Genomic DNA, 27,104 nt, shown 5'->3' with positions numbered 1-27,104 from the left:
TTAAAAGACATGGGTTGGAGAAAGTTACCTTAACGTAATACTAAAGTTGTTCTGTGACATGAAGATAACAGTAAAGTTGTTCTATTGTGACATGAAGGTTACGAGTTCGAAATCGAAAACGGTATCTCCATTCGAAAGTAATGTTACATACATCTGACCCTCTCTAGATCCCACAATGAAGTGGAATTCATTCCCTGTTGTTGAACAATGTTCATTCCCTCAAGAATAGCTCAAAACTTCTGCAGTGGTTTTAGTTGCTACTCCAATATTTCAAGAGAGAGCCACTTACATACATAATCACCATTTTTGTCTCTGATCAATGATTAGCCCTCCTTATTCCTACATGAGATTGTTACGAAATATAATGGTGTTATTGGGAGTGAACATTTTACCATGCAAGCAGGCTTAGCAAGATACTAAAAGCATCACTTATACAACATGGACCAAGGTGTTACTTATTCTTTCTTTCTGAATATGATGGGCACATCTGTGGTCCTAAACAATAGGACAATCTATCAATCTGTATCTCCACCACTGTAAGATAGCATGCTGTGATGATTCATGTATTTCTGTAGCCAAATCATCAACAAATGAAAAGCGCCCACAATATTCTCCAGTGAATGCAGGCTCTCTCTCCTCTCTCTCTCTCTCTCTCTCACACACACACACACACACACAAGCATACAAAATCACCCCTGATGTTTTGAGCAAGAGTGGCATCAGAAAATCCTACCACTCACCCACACCCACAAATGTCAGGAAATAATAATAAACAATAACCCAATGAAGACTTCCATTTCCGAAATGTAAAGTACCAAGAAACATTAAATATTCTAACCTGAAAACAGAAAAGAAAAATTTTAGAGCCGAAACATTATGATCCTTCTCATTTCCCAGGTTATGCAGTTTCTAGTGGATGATTCAGATCATATTTTGGTTTTCAATAATAACTATCTAAGTATGTATTGGCATTCATATAAAAAAATCTCTGCAACATCTCGATAACAGATGAAGACAAAACTGAAAACAATAATTAACAAAAATAATTTTTACAAAAAATGGCTTAGTAAACGATGATTGGAAACATATTAAAATGATAATATAATAGCTCAAAAGAACTCCAGTACAATACAACAGACAACAGATAAACGAAAGTGGAAAGCATAAATTAACATGCTAACATAACCTACAGCTCCTTCTACAGTAACCTGGAAGCTCTGGAGTTCCAACCATATACTCTGCATTCCTGGTGCATTCCCCCAGCGCAGCCCATCTGTCACAGTTCGGATTCTCATCTGTGCAATTCCCACTGGCTCCTAATATCTTGTCAAACGAATCCACATGGATCCACTTTGTTGCTGACCACTTTTCGCCCTCTATCACTGGGCATCCTGCATGTAGACTGATGGGGTCTGGAATAGCATTTGGACTGAGACTGAAGAAAAGAAGAGCATCCCCTTTTTTCGGTTTTACTGAGCAATTTTCAAGGTTGGAGCAAAAGATAACCAAAAGCATGTCAAGTCATTCAGTGTGCATCAGCAAAATCAACAGAAGCAAATTACGATTGGCTAAAATGACTTACCCGCAACACCTTTCCTCGCACACTCTGATAGATCATCATCTGATGTAGAAGATTTACGACGAGGAGACTCCTGCTGACAGTTTTTATTTAAGAAACTCTTTTAATGAAACAAAAAAGATCTGACAGTAATATAAATAGCTACAGAAATTTAGCATCTTTATCTGAGACCCGTGAAAATTTTCTTGCCCAGTGTTCTCCCAGCTTATCAATGGATTTGAAATGTTTTCCCGAGTGTACTGCCATCTTATCACTGAACTTTTCAAATAAATGATTGAGCAAGATGTCTCTACTGGATCTAATATTAAGGTTGTTGCTCATGCAAGAGAATTTAAAAACAGGACAACGCAGATCTACAAGTGTGTGGGCAAGGAAACTTAGGAAAGTGGACAGAACTTCAGGACGTAGAACATTGTGTTAGCAAAGAAGAGCTGGTTAAACTATTGAAGGACAGAATTGTGGAAGAGAAGTTTTATTGGAAGTGCAAAAGAACATGCAACTAACCTCTGCTGAGGGGAACACTGTTTCACCACCTTTCCCCACATCACTGAGATACATAAGTACAGTCGCATAGCGGTGCCCACCCCGCGCAATATTAACCTTGTCAGCAAAATAATCGTAGTGTGGCTCATATTTTTGCCCATGCTCATATCTCAGTACTTGCATATCTTCCCCATTTTCTAAAATAAGAAACACAACAAAACTAGTTGACAAACATTTAAAGCTTTGAACACTACGTGTGACCTTAGTGCTAAAACCCAAGGCTGCTTTCAATCTTGAAGATATTTGTAAGATTGGAAAGAGTCAAGAAAGGGCATAACAGAAAGAGATACAGAACCATGGTAGTACCCAAAAAAATAAAAAACAAAAAATGTATTCGACACATTATATTTCTTGCATTGCCAGTCAAATAAAATACACGAGCCAATGACAAATAATTCATCAACTAATTCAGTGCACAGTTCCCCTTTTGTGTCAGATCATCAATTCTGTTATTTACAGAAAATTTAATCAGCAATGGTAAGAGAAGCAAATCGAGGTGAAAATCTCCCTAATCAGTCAGCAGATTTAAATTAAAGTTTCTATTCATTTCTAGAATTTTACAGCTAAAACTATAAATATATTAAACCTCGCCTTCCAATTCCGAGTATACATCCACAGGAAATGAAACTCTTACTTCAATCTATTCTAAGTTGCCATACCATCATTTTTACAATAACAGCATTATAACTTTGCAGGATGCAAAAAAGTATAATAGGGGCCAAAGGCGTTGTAGCCTAGTGGTACTTTCTCACCTCTCAAAAGACAAGGTCGAGGGTTCAAGTCCCCATAGGGATATGTGGCTGTGTGAATATGTTTCTTGCACATGAAAAAAGAAAAGAAAAGAAAGTATACTAGGGCATATTTTGGTGTTGGTCACATTCTATTCTCATTTATACTAAACATCTATATGTTACATACACAAGGCATGAAACACATTTGTACATCCAAGGATCTCCAAGAACAAGGCATAGATATAGGTATTACCTTCCACAAAGATGAGTGTCTGACGACAAACATGCGAAAACTAACAGGACGAAACACAACTTATCATAATATTTTTTGTTTTCAGTCTGTTACAGTCACACTAATTATAAAAAACTATGGATGCATTCCAAAAGTATGTGAAATGGACATGAAGCTCTCCACGGTGATGATGGTCATCAAAATTTGTTTATATATACTAGTATTTAGTTATAAAATTGGCTTCAAGAATTTTTCATTGAACAATACAAAATAATAATACTACAGAATTATATAAACAAGAATCTGTAATCCAAAAATATTATTCTTTAGACCGGTTGGCCAAGATGAGTGAGTATCGAGCAATTTGAGTAGTTGAGAATTTGGGATCTTGAAGCATCTCTAAAGTTAGATAGAACCAAGATCTTTTAAAGTGGCTGATGTAGCTAAAGTAAGTATTTTTCACTAAAATTAGATATATTCATCTTGATAAACACTTTAGAACAGAACCTTTTATTCAATTTGCCTAAAATTATTCGAATTTACTTAGATTTCTTTTGCATTTTACCAACAATAAAGTATAAATCATTGTCAATTCAAGAAAATATTATAACTGAAAAGAACTCTTCAGGCAACCCTGTCTTCGTACATCTCAACTCAACTCAACAAAGTATTTTTTTCAATTTTTTAAGTTCCACTAGATGAATCCTATTCCACCATTCCTATCTATCTACGGCTATGAGATCAGTTGGAATCATAAGCTATTAAATATTTCTTTACTAACAGGCCAGTGGCCTAGCAGTATCAGGCCCCTACTTCCCAAAGGGATGTTAGGGGTTCGAGCCTCAGTGGAGGCATGTGTGTGTGAGTACCAACTAAAAAAAAAAAAAAAACATTTCTTTACTATCTCAATCCATGCTAGTTTAAGTCTTCTCCTCCACCGAGCATTTCACTCAATGTGGACCACACCAGGCAACCTGTATCTGTTAGAAACAAACTACTCTTGCATAGAAGCAGGCTCTAACTCTAATTAAATAACAAGTTATTTCATAAGTGAAGGAATCACAATTGTCTACAATGGAAGAATAAATGAATAGAAGGAAAAATTTGGTAAAATGATTTTGTTTTCAATATTCTTCAACATGTGGCATACCTTTAGGTAGGAATGTCCAATGTGCAATTTTGTCCTCTATACCAGCAACAATAGGATCCTAAATTAAAAAATAATGAGAGATAGAGAGAGAGTCAGGAAAACTGTGTAATGAAAATTGAAACAAGTAGTTGTCCAGTATGCACCCAATGCCATCTTTTTTCTTCTTTTTTTCGAAAGGTCACCCGATGCCATCTTCCTAAAAACTAGGTAAGAATAAAGTGAATCAAACTAAATTCTTCTATCCATCATTATTGACAGTCATTTCAACTGCAACTTCTCAACATAGTATGATTGCTCAGGTCCAAATGATTTAGAATAAGTAAAATCACAATTGAAAGCAGCACTGTATAATGTTGAAATTTTAAAATCTAGCAAGAAAGGAATTTCAATTTTCAATTGCAATAAATGAAGCAAAACTTTTCAGTAGATGCATCCGTTATAGATAAAGAGTCGCAGAGTAATAGCAATAGCTTAACAGAGAAAGAAAAGGAGGAGGATTCTGTAAATGTATGGAGACTTCCTATTTACTTAAAATGAGTAAAGCAAAAGTGAATATATACATTCCAGCTGATGTATGCAACTAAAATTGGTCAGGGACTAACTGGTGTCAAACTATGGAAATCGACCATATGAGTCATGATGAAAACGAAGTTACACACTTATACATGGTTTTTCAGGCACAATTCACTTCAGGTAGAAAATTTAGTCAAATGCATACTTGGGAATCTGTATGAAAGTCAAAACTATCAGGAAGAAAATGGAATATTGACCAATAAATATCTTATTTCATTTGAAAAAATTCAGATGGATGTTTCAGTAAAAACTGAGGAATTTGGCTAATAACCAAAGTGGTTTCTTTATACAGAAAAATGAAGTGAAATTGGCAATTCAAACAAACTCAGATTTATCAGAAACCAGCAAAATTGCCGTAAAAGCAGGTAACATCCATTACTATTACTTCTAGTTATGATTAAGATGACTACCTTTTTATTCTCTTAGTTAGGTGTTAGAGTTGGGTGACGTAGTTTTTTTACTTTGAACCATTTATTTTTAAAAATTAAGTTTCAAGCTACATGCATGGGCTCAGCTAGGCATCTTGCCATATTACCCAACACACACTATGTTTTGACTTTCTAAGTTTGTCCAATTTAAGTACCAAAAACTATATGGGAAATGTTGGAATGTAAATTTTTAGTCTTTTCACAATAAGTGCTTTTCTTTCAACAGGGTGCTCATTAATTGTTACTTGTTAGAAACTTTTCAACATCACAGATGTAAAGCTGCAACTCATCACTGTATTAAGGATTCGACAATGAGGAAGAACTTCAGTCAAACATGTAAAGGAAGCCACAACAGGCAATCATAAGATGCAACGAGCAGTATATATAACATATACGTACACACGCACACATTGTGCATATAAAAACCAACAATTAGATCGAAGTACATAGAGACCAAACCTTTGCCTTTTTGATAAACATCCCGGAGCTTGTTCGAACCTCGCTGAGCTTGCTCTTTCCAGACTCATTATCTGCAACATAGGATCTCTTCAGCTCCGATTTTGCCTATTACATTCCCAAATTCCAAACAATATCAAATCACAATAACCAGATCTTACTAATCAATCAAATCAACCTACATTAATCAATTTTTCCTAGATCATCAAATTGAAAACAAAAACAATTCAAATTACACTCACAATAGATATCAAATGATCGCATTCTTCTTCTGTAAGAAACCCTTGGTAAACGAAAGCTCTGCAAATTACCAAATTTCGCTGAGCCGGTGAAATTACATAAAGCATAATATTCAAGCTTTCAAATTCCTGTATTTTCTCAGCAGCCAAACGGAAAGTAAACAAAAAGGTGTAGTTAATGAAGGATTAGAGAAGAATACCTAGGTTTCCATGAAATTTGCTTGACTTTAGAGGGATTGATGATAGAAGAGCTCGAAGATTCATAGAGGAGCGACGAGATCGAAAGCAAGAAAACAAGTGAAATCAGGCAGAACCGAATCATGGGTGAAGTAGGTTGGATCAATTGGATGAGAAATTGAATGGAAGGATGAAAATTATCCGTGATAATATTTATTGGTTTCTCGGGAAAACTTGGGTGTATCTGAGTCTCGTCTTCAACTGTCACTTGAGATTGAGACAAACTAAATCGCCAGAGTATGACGATTCGCGTTTTGTAATGACCTGCGCATGTTAAAGATAACGCTTTTAGACTTATACGACGTCGTGTTCTTTACCTAATTTCCTTTGTAATGCCAATGGGAACAGTGTCAAAGCATTACCTCTATTTTCACAATTATTTATTTATTTATTATTTTAGATTTTAAAAGTTTGATCTTTATTTAAATTTGGGCAAATTGTAAAAAAAGCCCTCCTTACTATCACTCACTTATAATATATACATATATATAATAGAACTAAATAGTTAATTATATTTCTATTTTGGAAAAAGTTGCCAAAAAGTTAAAATTTCACTATTATTTATTTATTTATTCGGTAAGTTTCTATTTCTGTCTTTCTGTACAAGTTAAGTAGAGTAGAAAAAACTTAAAAATACAATACTGCCAAAGTTTCTGGTTTTGATTGTGCTCACGGCCTCCATCTGAAATCGTGGTTCACTGCACTAGAGCTAGACGTAAGTAACTTGTTAATTGAATCTTTGCCAACGTACTTCATATTTGATCATTTATATATGTTATTTTGATGCGATAGAGTTGATTAATTTGTATAGTATGTTTTTTCTTTTATTTTGCTTTGATTCGGATAATTATTAATTTGGAATTCTCTCTTGCAGGAAGGATCCATGGCTGGTAAACTATTCAGCGCAATCCTCTTTCTCCTTATATATATATATATATATATATATATAGACACACGAATATCTACGTGTGTGTTTGTTGTGTGTCAGTGTGTGTATATATATATATATATCTATTAACCTTGTATAAACATGTATATATAAAACCTTATACAACGCACCTTTATAGTTCTTATTTTTTTTTTAGCATCCCACAATTTATCCAATTTTCCTTTTTGTGCTTTATTTCGGAGTTGATTTGTGTGCACCAAACCAACTCGGGAAGATCTAGAAAATATGGTTATAATTTTTCAATATTAAAATAGATAAATAGTGTGTATTAGTTATATATATATATATATATATATATATATATATTGTGGAAGTTTTACCTTGTGCTTATAATTATTAGTGTATAAGCTTGCATAGAATTAGAATATATTAATTTGCAATTAACATTCTCTCTCTCATTCACCTAATTTTTATTTTTTATTTTTTATTATTGTAGTTGACAATCTTGTGTGGGCTGCTGCTACTATCGTAGAATTAGAATGATAATTTTTTTTTACAAAATCTGAAAATTTCATACTAATATTAATTTTTTTTTTTTTATAAATTTCACTTGTAAATGGTAATGTTATATGACATAAATATTGTATATGCTATTATTCATAGTTTGCAGTACATATAGTTCAAAATTATCATTCCACAAAAAAAAAAAATAAATAAATAAAGTTTGTAAGTCACTTCTTTTCCATTGACCATGTCCAGTGAAAATGCAAATAATGTTAGTATATAATTACTGATTCTAACAATTCAGACATTTGTATTTTAAGAGGAAAACAAGGTTACAATTGCAACAGCCCACCAAGTCATGTACTAAGCCATGACCCGGGCCCAAAAGACTTACCAAAGCCCGAGAGGCTTATTACACGATTGAGTCCCAAACCAGAGCCTAACAACAGGGCATGATCATCAACACGAGAGTTAACCAAGACCATGACCCAACCACCAAAATACTTATCAAAGCCCAGATGTCGTAAGTTTCTCTCTCCAAATGTGGGGGAGGTTGAATGTCCAAGTGTAGGTGGAGGCATAATACATACCCTAGATGTGGAGTGTTAACCTTGCACGAGATAATTTAGGCTACGCTTATCTTTAGTTTGGAGTTTGTCCCGGCAAAAACAATGTTTGAGGATATATATATATATATCAACTTTACTCCCGGTGAGCCTATCTTTTTATAGGTTTAATGCAAGATGGTTAGATTGATAATATCACATAAAATAATACATTGACTTTTCAAATGGGATAATAAAAATAAAAAAGTGGACACTTGTTTATGGAACGGAAGAAGTATATATATATATATATATATATATATTATGAATAAGGTTTTCTTTGTAAATATCCATTATAAAAGTATTTGTGCGGCAATTAACGGTTTACAACTGACTGTTGCATGGTCTTTGTTGCGATGCAAGTAGTGTGTAAGCTATTCTGGTACCAATGCTGATAAATACTGTGGATCGTTATACGATGTTTTATCCAAATTCCCTGACGGGCCAAGGAAGGATGCTTCAATTGCGTGTAAGTTTTAATTCATCTATATATATGCTTCCATGGTGGCTTTGATATGAATATGCTAGGAGGGGTTTGTATGTATTGTCTCTGTTCTCTTATTATTTTTGTTCTTGAATTCATCCAAATTCTATAATTGGGGTACAATGGTGAACAGTTTTGGCATGGAATTAATGTTAAGTATCATGTAGAAAATATGGTTTCTTCAATATGGATTAGAATCCTAATATACTTAGGGTAAAGAAAGTGTGGGCATATTTAAGCAATGCAGAAACTAAAGATGTGAAATTGCTGCATTGTGACTTTTCCTATGGTCTCTTGCATGATGATTCTCTTTGCAAAATTCTATCATTGGCGTGCACACACGCATATATATATATATATATATATATATATATCCTTCTGATAATCTTGTTGCAGATTATGAAGGCCTTCCTCGGTACGCCAATAATGATGAGATGAAAGATAATATCCCGTCAAATAACGAACCACCATGCAAGGCTCTTACCAAGATCTATGAATAGGTATATTTGATATTTATTTAGAAAGAATTAAAACTTTCTATAAGAGTTATTAGTTTATTTTATTTTTAAGCCTTAAATTGTAAATCGTAATTCAATTTGCTGTTTAAAGGGAATTCATATGTGAAGGTTCAGAACAAAATATTTATTTTGTTTTGATAAGTGAATGAAAATATAAAATTTTATTCTACTCGTTACCTTGATACTCATTTCTTCTTGAAGTAGGACAACTCTGTAGATTTGTTACATTTCAAGAAAATAAAAATATAAAAACAACTCTGTAGATGCTAATTTTGTAAAATGTATACTTGAATCTTGTACAACAATATTCTTGGAGTCTTACCTAAGCTGCTACTTTTGTCCATGATGCAAGGGGAAATCGAATTAAACTTATGTGTTCATTTGCATTTGGGAATTTTGAGAATTTGTACGACAAGTTTTATGGGGTGCTCAGGCACGGATTATAGCTGTTCCACTGAAATTTTTTGTTATTGTATTTTACGTCTCTAAATTTATATTTTTTTTGTATTTATGTCCATAAGATTTTGAAATTACCCTCACTGAAATTATAAAAAAACTCCTCTACATAAATTTGTCCCTCTCGTGTGAATTTTAGATCCGTCCCTGTGGTGCTATAGCACTTCCACTTTGGACAAAGTTGAAACCTAAAAATGGTGATCGATGTACCTTTCCTTATATGTTAGACAGCGGCACAGACATTTCATTGACTGCCATATTGTTATTGTCACAGTAGAATATTGTAGTTTTGACTAAGCTTCAGTTACATCTATATTGGGTTTGTTCCATTGGCAAAGTCGTCGTAGAAATATGGTTAATATTCTGACAATGTATGTAAAGTTGAGGTTTCAGTTACGGGTTTAATTCTTAATCATTGACAAAAAAAATGTACCAAACTCGATTCTTTCTTATTATTTTTTTGCATTATTGTTTTCCTTAATTATTTTTTGTTGTTCAATAATGATCTATAACTACTCTTTGGTTTGAAAGCATTGTACAAGCAAGATTCGGGGAAATTATACATTTTGTGATAGCTATTTTATTTTTATTTTTTTTAGCTCTACAACACTTATATTATTTTATGAGTAATGATAGGGGAATTAAAAAGGAATCCCCAAATTAACACTAAATTTGACGTGGTTGGTTATACTTATCATATATTAAATAATTATTTTTTAGTAATTGTTTAAGTAAATAAGATATACAAAAACACATTATATTTAAGATTTATTCGAAAAAATCATTTGGTGCCCTATCATTTTCATTATTTTATATTTGTTTCATTATTGTTGTGGCCCTTCTCTCTTTGTTGCTTTTACTCTTTTCATTCATAGACTTTATTGTTTTTGCCAGGCTGCCTGGATGCTTAAGTGTCACTTAATGGTCATTTCAATATGAAGGCCTAAAAAATTTTTATTTCTTTATATATTATGACTTTTTTAAAAAATTATTTTCTTCAATTATTAAACCCCAATCAATTCATCCTAAAAAATTTCTATCCTATATTACCTACTTTTTTTAATCCAAATTATATATATATACATATAATAATCTATCTAAAATTTTTATTTTCTTTTATTATTAAACCTCAACCAATAAAAAATTTTAATAGTCGCTTCAAAATATTTCTATCCTTATACCAACTACTACTACTACTTTTATTTTATTTTTTTCTCTTTTATCCTCATGACATTAGCCGCGCGTGTGTCTATATATATATATATATGTATATATATATATATTACTCATTATGAATCTATGATTACATAAGTATTTAATATTTATCCAACCATTGTGGTAGGAATTGGGAAAATTTTCCATAGCTTTAGCTAATACTCAAATTAACTTTTTATCTTCTATTTTGCTCCCCTCACTACTCATTACAATTTACAATCTTACCATCCCACTCATTTGGAAGATTTTGAATTACACTTTTATACTATTGAATAATTTGAATTACACTTCTATTCTATTAGAAAATTTATTGGAGCATTGACGAATTATTTAAAATCAATTTCTATTATTCTATAACTTAAATTATTTTATAATTTAATTTTTTTTTATTATCATAAAATTATATATTTTGTTTGTTAGTTGTCATCATTTTTATTTATATTGTTGAATATGTCTTATAGAAATATGAATTCAGATATAAAAAATATAAAGAAAAGAGAAAAATATATAAATTAAATCAATCTAAAAAAGGAGCTATTAATAAAAAAATATATAAAAAGAACTTCCTTGAAAATTAAGCAAATGAACAACTAATTAAAAAATTATACAATAGTGAAAGAAAAAGATATTAATGACTTCATTCATAATTATAATCAAACATGTGATAAAAATATTTTTATGAAAAACAACAACAAGAATGTCACTTTATTTTTTATCACTTACAACTTCAAATTATATTGAGCCACCTGATTTTTGACACTTTATTTTTATGTTCTGCTCACTTTCTCGCCGTAATACATCTAGCATAGTTGGGGATCTATACGTGAGTACCTATTTCAACCACGGAGGCCCTTCATCTTAGAAATATTTATTTTTCTTTCAAAAAATTGAGATTAAAAAAGTATATATCTTGTAGATAAGGATCTAAGTTGAACTGTGTGAGCTTAGATGTCCTTGGTTCGACTCTGTTATGGCATGGGAAAAAACAAACCCACACACACACACACACACACACACATCCAATATTTGATTGCGTCTGATTGCGTCTAGGGAATCATACAATTGTTACATAGGGAAAATTACTATTTTATCCCTTCTATAAAAAAAATTAATAACATATATATATATTCTTTTTAATTCAAATTTTACCTCTAATTTTGTAAGGTTATATATGAAGGTTTGAGTATAGTAGCAAAGAGTACATGTCATTTAGTAAGGGCAAAAATAAAAGATTTAGTGATTTAGAAATTAAATGAAAAAAAAATCTCAAAAGACTTATTGGGCATAAAGAAATTTTGTATGACTTATTTGTAAAAAAAGTAGGATTTGGGGGGATAATTTTCCCTAGCTTGTATATATCTAATGTTTATGTCTCTTTATATATATGTATATATATATTACAAAAGGGCTAAAAAGCAGCAAAAAGGAGTAAACCAGACTGAAGTGAGACAACAGTCGACCATGCCCAAATTGGGGAGGAAAAACTAAAACAAAGTGTAGAACTTGATTGATGCTGTGATGGGTCAGAGACGTTAAGATGGCCGGATGGAATCAATTCAGAAAAGTTAGGGTTCGCAGTTTAAGCAACAGTGTGTGTTTCAGGGTGCTACAAATTATATATAACCAAGGGTAAATTTGACATTATGACAAAAACCTGTAGTTGAGTGGTCAGTGGTGCTGACCTTTAATGGGGGAATGAATAACAAAACCATGTTTGACAAGGGAGGCCTCTTATTTCTAATTTTGTATGTGAGGTTCTTGTAATTATAACAAATTTTAGAAGATGTAATCTACTAAAAATAAATTATGAAATTGTTATATAATATTTTTTTTGCGCTTGCTTAAGCTTTGTTCCTGATATCTTTTCTCACTCATGGACATATTTTTCTCATAATCTTCTTTACAGATGGAAAACCCATTCCACCATAATCTTCTTAATTTTGAAAAAGTTCAAAAGTTCTTCTTTATATACATTCATTTGAAAGAGGATTTATTTTTATTTTTTTTAATTTGAAATATTAGTTTCAGTTAGGATCATTGTTTACGTTGATGAATTCTCTTAAGTCGAAATCCTTAAATATAGTGTTCTCACTCTATTTTTTTCTTTTTTCTTTTTTCTTCATATACAACAAAAATAGATCATTCTATACTAATAGACCTCCCTTAAAGATTGTTTATCTGTGTCCTAATGTATACATCTATACATCTTTCTTCAAAAAAAAAAATATAGTCCAGAAGGTCATCTCATTGGACAATTTGGTGTTTCGTTGATGTTTGCATTGTATAGTTCATGGTGTAAAGCTCAAACTTGTAGATATTTAGCTAAATTAGGCATATCAAATTTGCATAAGGAAGTTGTTTTCTTATGTCATAACACAATAGTACTATAAAAATGTGACGGGAAGAATCAGAATTCACAACACACAAGTTATAACAAATATAAAAGTAAAAGCAGGTAAGCACAAAAAGATAATCTATATTCTATTTAGTTCGGATTTGGATCAAATCAGATTTGAATTGGGATTATTTTTTATTATGTTTTTATAAAGATTAAAATGACATGTGTATATATATATATAAGGTTAGATGGAATGGACAATTGTTAATATATAAGATGGTGCGTAGTATAAATATGCAACCAAATGAGTATATTGATAAAATAATAATATATAAAATTTAATACTAATAGATAACTAATGTGTATAGAATAATGATAGGGAGATCGATGAATTAACCTCGAACAAGTATTGAATATGACGTGTTTTTGTCCACTTCATCTACTTAAACAGTTTCCAAAAATAATTGTTTAATACGTGATAAGATTGACCAACCACTCAAATTCGATATTAATTTGGTGATTCATTTTCGGTTCACCTATCATTACTCATATGTATAGCATTCTTCTTATACAATATATTTTAATTAAATTATATATATATATATATATATATATATATATATATATATTATAATGTTTAGGATTACCTATAATTCATATTGAATTTGTTAAGATAACATATTGTCAAATTCAGATCATTTGAATTTTTTTCCCAATCCATATCTAGAAAATCGGATTGGCTTCGGATCAAAATTCGATCCATTAACATGTCTAATGTTGTTTGCCCATTGTGCAACTTACTACAGAAATAAACATTAGGGTTTTGAATGGGCTTGAGTTGCGTTAGTATTGGCTTGGACATGTTCTTAATTCCCAATGTAAAATGTGTTGAAATGCTTGCATGGCTTGGGGCGGGGCATTGAGGGGTTATTGATAATATGTTTTTCTTAACTTCTTTGATGGTATTTTAGATGAAGTTTCTCCTTAGTAGTAAGTTTTGGCAGGCAATAATATCGATTTCCGTTGTTGTGAATGCAATGTGGAAACGAATCTTCGGCAAGGTGAATCTCAAGACTATTGCCTAGGTGGTTTCTCCCATCTCATACTACTACCTTGAAGAACAACTTCAAAAATTTAGTTTTGATTTATGAGTTTAAGGAACTGCGACTTGATATGTTTATGCTGGCAATATTTAAAATGTTATTTAAGGTTGAACTAAATATATTCCAATCTTTCTTCTATAATTGATGCCGAAACATCTTTTCACGACCAAACATTGGAAGATTGATTATTGTCGTTTTTGAAGAATTGACCCCTTCTCGGACATACTACTACAAATTTTAAATTTGTTAGGCATCCCGGCCAACGACTGAAAGAGTGCCAAATAAACCCATTAACACGTATTGTATTAGTTGTTTCGTGCACACCGCGTCATTGATATACTATATAATTGAATGACCCATCCAATGTCAAAGGTTCACGACAATAAACCAATGCATTGGGAGGTATGGCACTGATTTGGAACCTTAACTTGACATTTCAAAAGCAACCAAATATTATAAATAAAAATAATAATATAAACAAAAACTTTCCTGAGCACAAGATAGAATAATGTTCATTTTTCCCTTGTTTTCCGCTTTGAAATAGCTAATAATCATGGTGTTTGATATATAAACGATTTGACATTGTTAGAGAAATGGTAGCATTTGAGGGGTTCTGCACTGTTTGAGTGTGATTTATGAAACTTTCTTCAATCTCGTCTCATATACTTACTAGTAAAACCGTATTTCTTACTGCACTTTTTTTTTTTTTTTTTTCCGAATTATAAAGAAGAAAGGTAGAAATATAAATAAATAAAGAGAGGGAAAAAAAAAAAAAAAATGTTCACACAAAGAACATGTAAAAACACAAATTTTGAGTAAAAGTTCAGAAACACACTTTGATTTAAATTATGATTTAGAACATAACCATCAACCAATCATATTGAAATTTTAAAAACACTGCAAAAGAAGAACTTCTTATATTTCAATTATTTTACCTCAAGGAAAGTGGAGTTTGGGAAGGATTTTTCCCCTCTATATTCATATACATATATGCATGTTTGTGTGTGTGTGTATAGATATATCACTCCTAGACTAGAGTGCCAACACAATCTGGAACCGGGTTTAAAAGTTTCGAGTATATGGTGCTGAAATAACCGTGGACATTGAGATCAGGCACTTTTTCTTTTCCCCAATACAGACACCTAAAACTGACACTACTTGCTGCCTTTGGTTAATCACATATGGTATATAAATTTTATGGGAATTTAAGTTAAGAGACCTAATGAAACTAGTGCATTTGGAGGCCTAATCAATTCCTGTACATTCAATCATTTTTATTTAGCCAAGTCTTATTAGAAGCCCTAGCTTCCACTTCCAATTCATGTTGGGTAGATTACTATAAACAATTAGGCTACATTAGGTTGCATAAAATTAGAGCTTTGGAATTCAAAAAATTGAACCAAAATTTTCTTCAATTTCAAGGTTCCAATTTCATGCAGCCGAATACAACCCTTAAATAATTTAAAACTATTCAATACAGATGCAAAATAGATGATAATGACAAGAAGAAGCCTTACTTCCAACTATTGGGGGGTCGGCTAAGGTGCAAAACTTTGATATCATTATATCACAAGTCACAACTTGCAAGCGTAAAAAGAAAATTGTAACTTCAGGATTTAAGTTGTGAAAAATAGACAATATATAAGAGACATGTTAATAGGCATGTGTCCTCTCTATCAGTTGAACCTAAACCCTAGTGAAAAGCACAAATCTAAGACTAGTTTAAACTTCCTCTCTAGTGTCTTATGGGCGGATCTCCACCATCCTATGTGCACACTAAACCGTCCACCACAAGAGGGAATTCAAATTCGAAAAACCAAAAATTACATGGCTTAGCTGTTGTAATGTAGAATGCAAAAACAATTTGGAATTGTTGCAGAGAGAATTCAAATTCAAAAAACCAAAATTGCATGGCTTAGCTGCTGCACAAACAATTTGGAATTGTTGCAGATGGAATTCAAATTCGAAAAACCAAAAATTGCATGGCTTAGCTGTTGTTATGCAGAATGCAAAAACAATTTGGAATTGTTGGAGGGAATTCAAATTCGAAAAACCAAAATTGTTGGCTTAGTTGCTGTAATGCAGAATGCAGAAACAATTTGGAATTGTTGCAGATGAATCGGAAAACCAAAATTACTGGCTTAGCTGCTGTAATGCAGAATGCAAAAACAATTTGGAATTGTTGCAGATGGAATTCAAATTCGAAAAACCAAAAATTGCATGGCTTAGCTGCTGTAATGCAGAATGCAGAAACAATATGGAATTGTTGCAAATTAAATGAATAATTATTTCAAGGGTTATAACCTAGTAGTACTTTCTCGCCTTCTAGAAGGTCAAGGGTTCAAGTCCTTGTGAGGGCAAAGTATTTGTGCAAGAGTGGTTCTTGTGAGGGGATAAAAAAAAAAAGAGGAACTACTATTGTATTAAAGAGTAAAAGATGAACCTGCATCTGAAATATAACTTACTGCTCAAAATTAAAGGGTAAAAGATGAACCTGCATCTGAAATATAACTTACTGCTCAAAAATGTGTCCCAAAAAAAGCATAAATATGCTTTTATGGTTCCTTTCTGCTGTCATGCTTTAGGCTTAGGTTCATGACTCTGGAAATTCAATATACAACATAGAAACTTCTAAATAAAAGAACTCGTAAATTGAAGTTAATTAGTCACGAATGCTAGATAGCGGCATTGGAAGAGACAACTTGGTGTCCTTTATCACCTTTTAGAAGATCAAGGATTCAAGTTCTCGTAAGGGCAAAGAAGATGTGCAAGGGTGGTTCTTGTGAGGGTATGTGAAAAAATAAAAAATAAAATAAATAAATAAATGAAGAAGAAGAAAGGGGAACTACTATATTATTAAAGAGTAAAAGGTTAATAAGTTCCACCATATGTCATAAACCCTAATATTGTCAAACATACATGTCCCTTCGCTGTTACTGAAGAACATAGAACTCTAATATATATATATATATATAGATAGATAGATAGACAGAGATAGATGGTAAAACTAGCCCAGCGGAACGGAATCGCTACTGGCTTCGCCATTGCCGAGGACTAGGTTATCGGTGGCTACGTGGCTTCTTTCCCCAAGTACTTAGTGTGCACATCGCAATACATCAGAAACTCGACCATATCCATTGTCGTGTCCGAGAGCTTCTTCATCTTCTTCAAACCTTCAGCATCCTCAGGGTTTATATGGAGCTTCACAACCCCCTTTGGAATTGATTGATTCGACACCACCTTTCCCTTGAGCGTAGTCATTGCCTTCACAAACAGTTCCAGCTTCTCTGTTTCTTCCGCCATTAATTCTCTCTCTCCGCTCAGTCTTCCCTTTCTGATTCAGATCTTCTGTCTTCACTCTCACTCACACTCACACTCACACTAGCACTCTCATCGGACACTCTCTCTGAAAAAGACTACCAACTTTATCTTGGAAAAACTACTAAACCTATCATAATTTAAATATAGAAAGTAATGCATGACCACCATCACTCATCACTCGTACGCGTAGATGATTATTAAGAGAGGTTTCCAAAATAATTAATGGAGCGAGTTAATATTTTTTTTGGTAGACTAATATAGTAATAAATTATTATTTTATGAACTGGGCTAAAATTGCTTATAATAAAAAATAAAAATTTGGGTGGACTTGATCCCACGAAAATATACACCTAGATTAGCCCTTGATGGTCATGATCGTCTGTCTTGATATCGACTCATAGATAATTTTATTTTTCAATTAGAAAGACCAATAACTATTTAATATTTTTATTAATACAATAAACTTTTACTTCTAATTGATATTTCTTGATATCGACTCACGCGTTGATAGATAATATTATTTTTCAATTACAAACGCCACTAACTCTCTAATATTTTTATTAATACAATAAACTTCTACTTCTAATCAATATTTCTAATGCTCACAACTATGTTACCCATTATCACTAAAAAAACATTTTTGACATCTTTAATAACATCTCCAATGAAATTTTTAAAATTTATCAAGTTAGTACTTCAAGAGCCACGTCAATATTTTGGAGTCTTCTCACTTACACTCACTCATCAGACACTCTCTCAATCACACTCATCAGAATACACATACACTAATACTCCTATCCGGATTATAGACCCGCCAAAATCCCCTATTTAAATAAAATTAGAACTAATTAATCTTAGCAATAATCAATTGAATAGACCAACGAGAGGGTTTGCTTATGTTTAAGACTTGGGCTTTGTTTTGGGCTGCTAGTCATGGGCTTCCTTTTGCTGAGTCTTTTCTATTACCATATGGCGATCGCGGGCAGGCCATTGCGAACCCGCTTTGCTTTTTATTTTTAAATTCTGAGGCCAAATTTACTGTAGCCTAGATTTACTGTAGCCCAATAATCTATTTAAGGGTGTTTGGCTTGAAATAAATTCCAGAAATCGGTTTTTATTGCTTTTTTTTGCCTTTCTTTTCTTCTTTTTTTCCCTCTACATAATTGAACCAAAGAGTCATTAAGGCTTTGTTGGAGTGTGCCTTAAAGGCTAATTTGGGCAAAGTTAAAAAAAAATTGGAGCAAAGTGAATTTTTTTTCAAAGTTCCTACTGACATTGTAACTGTTTTAGGCACGGACTCAAACAGTGCCTTAACGTTTATATTGGTACAAAATAATATTTTTTGAATTTTTTTAAAATAAATTTTTATATAGATATATATATATATATATTTGAAAAAAAAACTTTTCATTTTTTCTTTATAAATACATCAACCTTTCATTTTTTTTGTATGATATAGCCCGTTGGAAATATATGGTTAGGAAAAAGTTTTAAAAAAATATATTAAAAATATTAAAATTTTTGGAGAGCGAAAGCACACTATTGAAGTACATGCAATAGCTAAAATTTGAAGACTCCAAAACACTGACGTAACTCTTGAAATACTAACGTGACATTTGAAAAATGCTCACATGACAAATTTTAGAGATTTCATTGGAGATGCTCTGAAAGATGTCAAAAATATTTTTTAGTAATAAAGGGTAACATTGGAAAGATAATAGTTGTGAGAATTAGAAATATTGATTATAAGTAGAAGTTTATTATATTAACAAAAATATTAAAAAGTTATCGGTGTTTGTAATTGAAAAATAAAATTATCTATCAAGAAGCATGGGTCGATATCAAGAAATATGGATTAAATGTAGAAGTTTATTGTATTAATAAAAATATCAAAGAGTTATTGGTCTTTGTTATTGAAAAATAAAACTATCTATCAAATATGCATGAGTCGATATCAAGACAGACGATCATGATCATCAGGGCAGGCCTAGATTTATGTTTTTGTGGGCTCAAGTCCACCAAAAAAATTTATTTTTTAATTTTTATTATAAGCAATTTTAGCCCAGTCCAAAAAATAATAATTTATTACTAATATTTTTGTCCACCAAATAAAATATTAGCTTACTCCATTAATAATTTTTGAATCCTCCCTTAATGATCAATTCACACATAGGAATGAAAGTGGTAATGCATTACTTTCTATATTTAAATTATGATAAGTTTACTAGTTTTTCCAAGATAAAATTGGTAGTCTTTTTTAATCATCGATCAAAATAGCAGCATTCAAAGAAAACATGTGCTATCATATGGAATAAATTAACAACCACAAGCAACACAAAACTTTACTTTGCAACAGCGAAAAACAAAGGATGCTTACAAAAGACTAGTAAAATTTTATTTATTTTTATTTTATTTACAGCAAACAAAGATTTAGTTTATTTCACATCAGAGAAGTTAATCCTCTAATTTGTTTATTATTTGATAATATTGATTTTCTAATCGATAGATCTAAATAACATTAACTCTTTGAGATATTATTTTGTTGGGTTGAGTTTTTTTGGAGGAGGAAAATAGTCCGGACGATTTTGTAAGAAGGCTTGGAATGACCATGCTTAGGAGGCCCTTTTTATTTTTTTATTTGTTTTGAAGGAGGAAAAAAAAATTAGAAACTCGGATATTAAAGAAATATCAATTCTTGAATAGAAACTTGGAAGGAACTGTTTGAGCGTAAAATATTTACTACAAATCCATCTGGCTTCACAACATTATTGGAATGTTTGGAGGGGAAAAAATTAAAAAAAAAAAGAAAAAAAAAAAGGCTAGTTTGATGAAGAGTGAACTAGCAACCTATATATACCGGTCCTTTTTGGGAAAGGAGGTTATTAAGAATGTTCACACCCTCTAAATTTCTAAAATATCTAAAATAAGTCCTATGATCATACAACTTATGAAAACAAAATTCCTATAACTATATTTGCTGGCAATTAATTAAGACTTAATTGAGGGATAGTTGTGGATGTAGTTTAGCCACGTCACCAAGAGTCAACCGAGCTAACCCCACATCAGTCCTAACTTCAAGCAAGAAGACAAAATGACCAACACTTGGTCGACGTCAAGAATCTCTTAGCAAAAGTAGCAGTCGATCGAATGATTGTGTATCAAATGAAATGTCCAACATTTTCACAATGGAAGTTTTAGATGTATGAAGAAAAATAAATAAATAATAACAAAAGGAAATTTGTATCGCAGAATGCTGGTTCTCATTGATAACAAGATAACGTGTATCAAATGAAATGTCCAACATTTTCACAATGGAAGTTTTAGATGTATGAAGAAAAATAAATAAATAATAACAAAAGGAAATTTGTATCGCAGAATGCTGGTTCTCATTGATAACAAGATAAAGGCGGTTTCTGAATTTCATCCAGAACTTATTATTATCCATCTTCTTCACCAACATAGCTTTTGAATTCACACATACAGGAGAAATGAAAGAATATCGGCAGTTCAGTTCTGCACTTAAACATTTCTTTTGAATTTCCCTGCCAACTCACACTATCCAGTCCCTCAACTTTGAGAATAACTAGTGGAATAACAACCCAAACACCCCCTATTTCAATGCAGGAATGGAACTTCCAAGGCACCTGTGAATTCCGTGATCCGTATTGTCAACTGAATGTTGACAGCAGCCATAATGTGGCAAAGATGTTAGATCTCCATTTGTTGATTCATATCAGTTAAGCACTTTAGCGAATTACATTCTTCTGCATCAACAACCTCCAACGAATACGTCCTTCTGATGACAGGTCTTCTCTGAAATCTATACACTCCCTCCAAACTGCCGCCTTCACCACCTTTCAACATCCTTACTACCTGTTGCATGTGCAAAAACAGATTCATCAAAAATGTGTACCATGTTTGTTTCCACCTTCTGACAAGAATTTTACACTGACCAGAAGTTGATTTTCTCGTTCACATATATATATTTTTTTCTCTAAGAATTTGTAATTCTAGCTCAATTAGAATCTAAAAAATACTAAGGATCAAGTGAATTAAGTAGGAGAAATTTTGAAACAATGTTTTCAAGACTTGAATGTATGTCTTGGACAGACCACATGGTGGTCCAGCACACGGCTGTGCTGCCAAAATTAAAACAAACACATGCCTTGCTCATTTGAGGTCGCTCTATTGAAGACCGATGTATGCACTGAGAAGCTATCAAAATCATTTGATTCATTTGCTCCGAGTCATAGGCACCGTCAAGAGATGGATCAACAAGCTCCCTGATATCATTCTTAGCGACCATTGGTCTAGCCTGCAACAAATTTATCCAAGATAGCTTGAATTTCCATTGCTCATCCAAATTATAAATTTATGAGAGTAGAGATAATTTAATTTGCCAATTTAAGTGAATACTAAAAAGGGGCAGATAAAGCTTACATACCCATATCAAAAGGCTTTGATGTGACTTATCCAAAGCAAGCCGTCCAGTGATGAGCTCTAAAAGTAGTACCCCATAAGAGTACACATCAGTTTTTTCGTCCACGAGACCATGCATGAAGAACTCAGGAGGAAGGTAGCTGTCAAGATAAATTTTTTTTTTAAAAAAAACAAGTTTATGAGTAATGCAATGTACTTTTTACCGATAGAGGGAACCACAACAGTTTTTAGGTTTACGAACCCGAATGTGCCTTCAAATTGCGATATAGTGAGGTGAGTCCACTGATCGGGAAGCCACTTTGCGAGCCCAAAATCAGAAATCTAGATTGAACATAGAGTTAAACATTGATCTGAAAATTTGAATAAACAAAAGTGTGAATGTTGTTTTCACGTACTGCTGAAACTTCATGATCCTTTAGAGCTACAAAAGTGTTAATTTTCAAGAACTGCAAACACCACCAATGCCTTTGATGGCAGACTTTTTTTCTGCCACTAAAAGTCCAATTTTTTAGGTTTACATCGAATTGAGCAACAATGAGATCATAAATATTTTTCAATGAATTTATACTTGGAGAAAATCATTTTAAGAAATGAAAAATATGCAGAGAATGGGCTTTTTTTTTTTTTTGACTAAAGATCAAACATAGATTGGGAGGTGCACCTGAGGCTCGAAATCCTCTGTAAGCAAAATGTTGGCAGCCTTGATATCTCTATGGATAATCCTCCGCCGACATTCCTCATGAAGATACGAAAGGCCCTCAGCCGTGCCTAAAGCAATTTTATATCTTATGCTCCATTTTAGTTTCTCCTTTGCACCTGAAAATTGGGGACAAAGACGAACAAAGTAAATTATCTGTTGGTTGGAACTTGAAAAGAAATTAAATTTTATAAACATCATCAAATCGATAAACAAACCAGTAAGTAGAGATGCTAAGCTCCCATGGGGAGACAAAGGAAGAACAAGGTGCATTCCCCCTTCAACCCCATAGCCTATAATATTAGCAACATTGGGATGATTGACATGGACTGAAATCCCAAGCTCGGATAAGAATTCTGCCGTCATCGCTTCAGGGGCACCTCTGATGAGCCGTTTAATTGCCACAAGTTGACCATCTTGTAAATGTCCCTTGTAAACTTCTGAATAACCTCCCTCTCCAATCAAATTTTCTTCATACGAGAATGGAGAGAAGCAGAAAATGTGTATCAGCCAACAAGGACATGCATGGCATTTTGGTCACACTATTAAAGAAGCAAGTGTATTTCTTTTCAATTGGCTACAAAAGTTGTGAATGTATAAATGGAGCAGGAAATTTTCAGTCTGCAAATTCAAGTTCTTGTACAAGGAAATTGCATACCGCGGCTGAAATTGTTGGTTGCAGTTTGGAGCTCCGAGAGGAGGAAATTCTTCCAGGAGGGCTTGGAGCAATACAATTCAGTATCTAAACTCAGTGACGGCTTGATGTGTCTTGAGTTTCTGGTTTTTCTTCTAGAGGGGCTAGGATGGAATGTATTAGAACCCGTGCACGGTCCTTTTTTGAATATACAGAAGAATCCACACAGTTGAGAATCAGATTTCGGATTTTGTTGAGCTTCTTCTGAACCTGAAGTGCTGACATTGGGAGATGGTGTTTCAAACCCTGAGTTATTCTCAGGCGCTCCTCTCAGTGAGGTTCTGCATGTTCTCTCCTCCTCCATATCTAAAGCGCTCAAGTCTGTAACAAGATCAAAACTAAAATTTAATAAAGCATTAAAATACATAAAAATTCACTTGATTTCCATGAAAACATACAAAAAGAAATGAAAACCTTGGTAGAAACATGGAAAACAAAAAAGACTTGGATTCTTCATATGAAGTATGAACAATTAAAATAACTAAGAATGTCCTCCTTGTTGCTGCTACAATATATATAAAACTAAATGTAAATACATAACATAGAATATGACAAAATAGAAATAATCTACAATCAAGTACAAACAACCTATCCATTGTAGAAGTGCCAAAAAACAGAAAAGGGGATTATTGAATTGATGGGACCATAAGTGCATATAAAATATCACGAGATAACTTCAACATATAACACATCCATCACTTATTTCTTATCCAAAAAAAAAAAAATTCCAACCAAAACATGTGATCGTTAAGGAAGAATAAGAACCAATTCACCCAATAAAATTTATGTGACTCTCAGAGAAATTAAAACAGGTAAAATCAATACATCATATATTCAGACACATATTATCAAACAATTGAAGTGCTTCTGCATATACGCATAAAAACAGCCAAACACGTACTACTGGTATGGTTATATATATAATCAATCAAAACACGTACCTATATATATTTATCAAAATAGACGAATTGCTTCAACTTATTATAAAAGTAGAGAAGCATGGATATGTCCTTGACAGAGGTGATGGAACAGAAAACACCATGGATGATATATATATATATATACACACGTATTTGAGAGGCGAATGTATTTTGAACGAAAACGAGTGGTTTGTCTTTTGAGGAAGTTTATCTATTTAGTCATATATTGGCATCTGCATCGCTATGTAACACATATAAGAAGAATTCCTTTTAACGTTAAAAACTGAACCACCATACAGAAGACAAGTAACGGATAATTAATAATAATTGACTAATGATAAGAGGTCACACAGTTCACAAATTTCACTAATTTTATGTGATATTAGATATATTAATGACAGTATCACATGGAGATTGTCAATATATAAAGATAAACTTGTATGAAATTAAAGATCAAATTTGATAAAGAAACTACTACTAATATCTATTTAAGACACCAACTAAAAATGACATAGCAGAAACTATAGAAATTCACAAAAACTTCCGAAATAATAATATTGATAAAAATTTGCTCTTGATTACATGTATATCTATAATAAAGAAAAAAAATTAATACTGAAGGAAAAAACCTAATTGCTTAAGAATACTAAAAACACAAAGAAATCTAATATAAGAAAACTGAAAATAAAATAAAATTATCTCTTAAAATTATAAAATATAAAAATATAATAATACGGAGGAGTAATAATAATAGCCTAATTAAACTGTCCTACATCAAAAAGAAAAGAAAGGAAGACGTTAACGTGCCGAATATGAACTCCTATGCAATTAATTCCTTGTGTTATGCACTATATATGTTTCAACCAGTTGATTTGTCAATCAACGACAAAAAAAAAAAAGGAAGTAAATTATATATATATAATTGTGTAGAAATTATAAAAATAATAATAAATATAATAAGTGAGAAGAATGAGAAAAGGTGTAATTAAAGTAGAAGTCAATCACAATGACAGTTCACTCTATCCAAAAAGGATAATTCAATGGTATCTAATCCGAGAATTGGAGATGTTGGAGCATCAAGTAATTTGTTAAAATATATATATATATTTTTTTTGTGTAGAATGTGCATGCATGATGTGTACATTTATTTATCTTTAACAATCTGTTAATCCATTTTTCTAGTCCCATTAACAAATTAATTTTATATTAAGTGGGTTTGTAAAAATAATTATGTGGGTCTAGACATGACACTGGTTGATTGTTATTGGGAATATATTTTTTACACAAATGTATAAACAATATGTAAATTTATCATGACACATTACATTTTTTTATCCAAAAAATATAAAATAATATGTAAATCTATTTTGACACGTCAGATTTACAAATATATATATACACGCTCGCGACATGCTCTTAGTGCTATTTTGTGGGGCTACATTAAAAATTGGAGACCATATATATATTACTCCGTATTTGAGTAATTCAGATAAAGGAAACCTAATGAATTTTAGAAGAGAGAAATCTAAGGAAATCTTATCTACATGAACTATGAATCTTATCTACGGGAGACCTTTCGTCCAGTGACTGAGCTTGGTCCTACATCGGAGATGAACGTACCTGATCAAGCGGTACCACAAATTATTCATATTGCAACGATGACGTGGTACAACAAATGGCTATAAATACTTTATCAATGCAAAGTGAATCTAGAATAAAAAATAAAAAATAAAAAAATACTTCCCCTTTCCCATAATAAAGGGGTGTTTTAAAAACTGTAACTCACAATTATTATGGGACTGAGAGAGTAAGTAGTTAGAAATTGTTTTTTGGTAAGCTTAAACCTATCTGACCATGGCACCAAAGTATTTGATTACCCTTCTTGTTGGGCCATTTTTTTTTTCATATATTGAATGGAAGGGTTGCTTGCAAAGATATATAGTTGATTAAGTATTTGATAATTCAATGCCAATTGAGCTGGATTATGCAAGCTTTAAAAACACAAGAGCACCACCAAAACAAAAAGCCTTGCTTCAAATTGAGAAAAGCCTAAATTATGGGAAGAGTTTGAGGGATCAAAAGGTGGAAACTATCTTAGTCTAAACTTTTTTTTTTCGAATTCTGTACCGTATGCTATCAACTGTTGGATGAAATGAATCACAGTATTGGACACCATCAACTATTGGATGAGATGGACTTCACTATAAACCCCATCGTCCAACAATTGGAAGTTGCCTTCATCTTGGGTATAATATCCTCCGTTGGATGAAATGTACCTCGCTATAAACCCCGGAACCATCCAACAATTGGACGTTTTCTTCGTCTTGAGGTATAATGTCCTCCGATGGATGAGATGGACCTCGCTAGAAACTCCAGAAGCATCCAACAATTGGCAGTCGCCACCATAGGACTTGATGCATGATATATATTATATAGCCACTACCATTCCTCTGTGAAATGTAACTTGGCTGAAGCATTACTGTAATTTTCATATCTCACTGTTTGATTTCCGTGCACACAATGCAATTATGGAAGATCTTGAATATATGCATCAACACAGCACCCTTCTCAACCATTATTCAACACTTTATATAGCATTTCAAATTTGCAAAATCATAATATATTATAAGTCAAACATGTTTCCTATAACATTACATACCTTTCCAAATCACTAAATCATTGTAATTTTTTACAAATGTGGAATCTATTCATTGTGAGCTTGTGGTTCGAACAACGCGAAACAAGCTACATC

The 27,104-nt window shown here is 32.3% G+C and overlaps 2 protein-coding genes across 4 annotated transcripts; both read right to left on the bottom strand.

The window, feature by feature from the left end:
* Nucleotides 1-1,009: 1,009 nt before the first annotated feature.
* LOC132275214 (probable prolyl 4-hydroxylase 4) lies at nucleotides 1,010-6,424 on the bottom strand. 2 transcript variants are annotated; one of them, XM_059776638.1, is made up of 7 exons: nucleotides 6,132-6,424; nucleotides 5,935-5,992; nucleotides 5,696-5,800; nucleotides 4,236-4,293; nucleotides 2,084-2,259; nucleotides 1,583-1,655; nucleotides 1,010-1,472 (listed from the first exon to the last, which is right to left on the bottom strand). In XM_059776638.1, exons 1-7 carry the CDS (start codon nucleotides 6,251-6,253, stop codon nucleotides 1,177-1,179), a joined length of 888 nt encoding a protein of 295 aa, XP_059632621.1. In that variant the 5' UTR covers nucleotides 6,254-6,424; the 3' UTR covers nucleotides 1,010-1,176. The 2 variants fall into 2 exon arrangements, with proteins under 2 accessions (XP_059632621.1, XP_059632622.1); XM_059776639.1 differs by having other exon boundaries at nucleotides 1,583-1,652; nucleotides 6,132-6,422.
* A 14,504-nt stretch (nucleotides 6,425-20,928) lies between these two features.
* LOC132275213 (receptor-like cytosolic serine/threonine-protein kinase RBK2) lies at nucleotides 20,929-24,778 on the bottom strand. 2 transcript variants are annotated; one of them, XM_059776637.1, is made up of 8 exons: nucleotides 24,374-24,778; nucleotides 23,397-23,753; nucleotides 22,957-23,208; nucleotides 22,703-22,857; nucleotides 22,283-22,362; nucleotides 22,046-22,181; nucleotides 21,763-21,916; nucleotides 20,929-21,470 (listed from the first exon to the last, which is right to left on the bottom strand). In XM_059776637.1, exons 2-8 carry the CDS (start codon nucleotides 23,734-23,736, stop codon nucleotides 21,310-21,312), a joined length of 1,278 nt encoding a protein of 425 aa, XP_059632620.1. In that variant the 5' UTR covers nucleotides 23,737-23,753; nucleotides 24,374-24,778; the 3' UTR covers nucleotides 20,929-21,309. The 2 variants fall into 2 exon arrangements, with proteins under 2 accessions (XP_059632620.1, XP_059632619.1); XM_059776636.1 differs by lacking the exon at nucleotides 24,374-24,778 and adding an exon at nucleotides 23,847-23,970.
* Nucleotides 24,779-27,104: the final 2,326 nt, after the last annotated feature.

This window comes from Cornus florida, unplaced genomic scaffold, assembly GCF_030987335.1.
Source record: "Cornus florida cultivar Cherokee Brave unplaced genomic scaffold, ASM3098733v1 CherokeeBrave_3.0.0_Hap2_Chr09, whole genome shotgun sequence".
NCBI classification, from domain to species: domain Eukaryota; kingdom Viridiplantae; phylum Streptophyta; class Magnoliopsida; order Cornales; family Cornaceae; genus Cornus; species Cornus florida.
This window is presented reverse-complemented; position numbering and strand designations above follow the sequence as displayed.

Bases quoted from the DNA above. Each gene is read 5' to 3' on its own strand.
- LOC132275214 (XM_059776638.1), bottom strand. From the start codon at position 6,253: ATGATTCGGTTCTGCCTGATTTCACTTGTTTTCTTGCTTTCGATCTCG. The intron at 1,656-2,083 runs GTTAGTTGCATG...AAAAACTGTCAG, and splicing joins CAGTGTTCCCCTCAGCAGAG to CAGGAGTCTCCTCGTCGTAA. The intron at 1,473-1,582 runs GTAAGTCATTTT...AAAATTGCTCAG, and splicing joins TGCGAGGAAAGGTGTTGCGG to TAAAACCGAAAAAAGGGGAT.
- LOC132275213 (XM_059776636.1), bottom strand. From the start codon at position 23,889: ATGAAGAATCCAAGTCTTTTTTGTTTTCCATGTTTCTACCAAG. The intron at 22,858-22,956 runs GTTTGTTTATCG...CCCAATTTTCAG, and splicing joins CTTAGCATCTCTACTTACTG to GTGCAAAGGAGAAACTAAAA. The intron at 21,917-22,045 runs GTATGTAAGCTT...AATTTGTTGCAG, and splicing joins ATCAAAGCCTTTTGATATGG to GCTAGACCAATGGTCGCTAA.